The sequence below is a fragment of the Austrofundulus limnaeus genome, unplaced genomic scaffold (genome assembly GCF_001266775.1).
Source record: "Austrofundulus limnaeus strain Quisiro unplaced genomic scaffold, Austrofundulus_limnaeus-1.0 Scaffold29, whole genome shotgun sequence".
Lineage (NCBI taxonomy): Eukaryota > Metazoa > Chordata > Actinopteri > Cyprinodontiformes > Rivulidae > Austrofundulus > Austrofundulus limnaeus.
In genome coordinates, this window is record NW_013952431.1 from 1,445,161 (window position 1) to 1,447,043 (window position 1,883).

General features: G+C 41.6%; 1 protein-coding gene across 1 annotated transcript in view; it reads right to left on the bottom strand.

The window, feature by feature from the left end:
* The window catches only part of LOC106515448 (SCO-spondin), a 62,273-nt gene that overhangs the window by 43,672 nt on the left and 16,718 nt on the right, over window positions 1-1,883 (bottom strand). Inside the window, exons 32-35 of the mRNA XM_014005264.1 lie at window positions 1,645-1,761; window positions 1,092-1,241; window positions 805-957; window positions 441-656 (exon numbers count right to left, since the gene is read on the bottom strand). Of these exons, the coding sequence (XP_013860718.1) occupies window positions 441-656; window positions 805-957; window positions 1,092-1,241; window positions 1,645-1,761 (636 nt within the window). The remainder of the gene's footprint in view (window positions 1-440; window positions 657-804; window positions 958-1,091; window positions 1,242-1,644; window positions 1,762-1,883) is intronic.

Sequence of the window (1,883 nt, forward strand, 5' to 3'; positions counted from 1 at the left end):
ATATATAATTTGTTATCGAGCAAAGTTGAGTCAGGTTATCAGGATGGGGTCTTCAAGAGAACTTGACTCAAATTTGTTAGATTTTTCTACCTGGATTATTGTGAAGCATCAAGACAGAAATTTATGTTCATACATGATAACCCAGGAAATAGTCACCCAAWATTTATTCAGGCAAATCTCAATGAGATCACACAACATGCAAACTCCACACAAAAACCCCAGGTCCAAACATGGGACTAAACCCAGGACCTTCTCGCTGTGAGGCAACAGTGCTAACCACTAATCCTTGGTGCTGCTACAATCAAAACAAGCTATTTTAAACTGTGTGAATTCAAGCTGGCATGCATTAGACATAGACAGTACAGCAGAAGAACAATACTGTGGAAGCTTGTTTGCTGGAATTACAAACAAACATCCAAAGACATCTCTGCCCTTCTCACCTGCCGGCTCTGAAAGTCCAACATAAGGACAGTAGTGTCCAGCAGCACATGGAAGACAGTCAGCTGGGCTGTCTGTGTGCTCTCTTGGGTTAAAGGTGCCCATAGGACAGGGGTGTTGGTTCGGTAAGACCGTACCTGCAGGACAGTAATGTCCTTTAGGGCACGGCCTCGGCAAGGAAGCGTTGGCTGAACCCAATCTCAAATCACAATAGTACCCTTGAGAAAAGAGAATTGTGTATTTTAAAACTGTTTCCAGGATAGGACAAATGCATAAAAAAACATCAACTTCCACAAACAAATACTAGAGAACCATTTGCTTCTTAATGGAGGTTAAAAGAGATACATTATTGCGGTAACTGCTTACCTGGCTCACAGACTGTGCAGGATGTCTGTTTGTCTCTGTCCTGATATGTTCCCGATGGACAGGGTTCTGGAGCTGAACTACCTTGTAAACAGAAGTGACCAGAAGGACATGGCAGAGCTGTCCCCACATTCTGACCAGGAGGACACCAGTAGCCTATAAACAGAAACAAATTAGACTTCAGGGCGAGAGATAAAACCTTCAGCAAAGAACGTGTCGAACACATATTCTATTAAAAACAAAGAAAAATCTACTTCCAGAATGAGTCATGAAACAGCTATCAGACTGACCTTGACTGCAGGGTCCAGTTGGAGTACTGAGGCCTGCTTCTCCACAGTAGAAACCTGCTGTACAAGGCTGACAGCCTGCTTCATTAGTCAGACCCATCACTGGGGAGAAGGTACCAGCTGGACACAACTCTGGCTCTCCTGAGCCCTCAGCTGAATGTGTATAAGGCAGAAAAATAACCAACATAACTGAACAGAAGCTAAGCTAAGCATAATGAAGAGGAAACATCCTACGCAGATCAGAACCTGATCAATGGGTTAACACAAACAGAAACATAATGACTCATTGAAAAAAAGTGGTTTTCATCATGGTTTGATTTTTAGTGAGCTCAATATTAATGGATTGTTTCACAGATTTTCATCAACAAAGAGAAGAAATTAGGCTTGTATTTGTACATTCATGCATGTAGCAATGATTGTGCACACTATACTCAACATTAATATAAACTAATTGTTCAATCTAATTTACAGTTCATTTTGCCAAACTGTACTTCAAAACGGCCTTAAATAATAGGAAGGCTGACTGACTGAACTTTTTCAGTAAAGCTGAACTCACCACAGAACATCCCAGGAGGACAGATGTTGCCTGTTTCTCCATCTGTCGGTCTGGCCCTCATGGCTCCTCCAGTGCAGTAATACCCAGGGGAGCAGGGACCCATTGGCAAAGCTAAACCTTTTTGGACAACACAATAATGTTACTTTAACTTTACCCAGACTAGAATGTCTACATACAAGAAGGCAAATATCCCCTTCGGTAGAATTAAACTAGGAGTTTCAAACACAATATATATATAT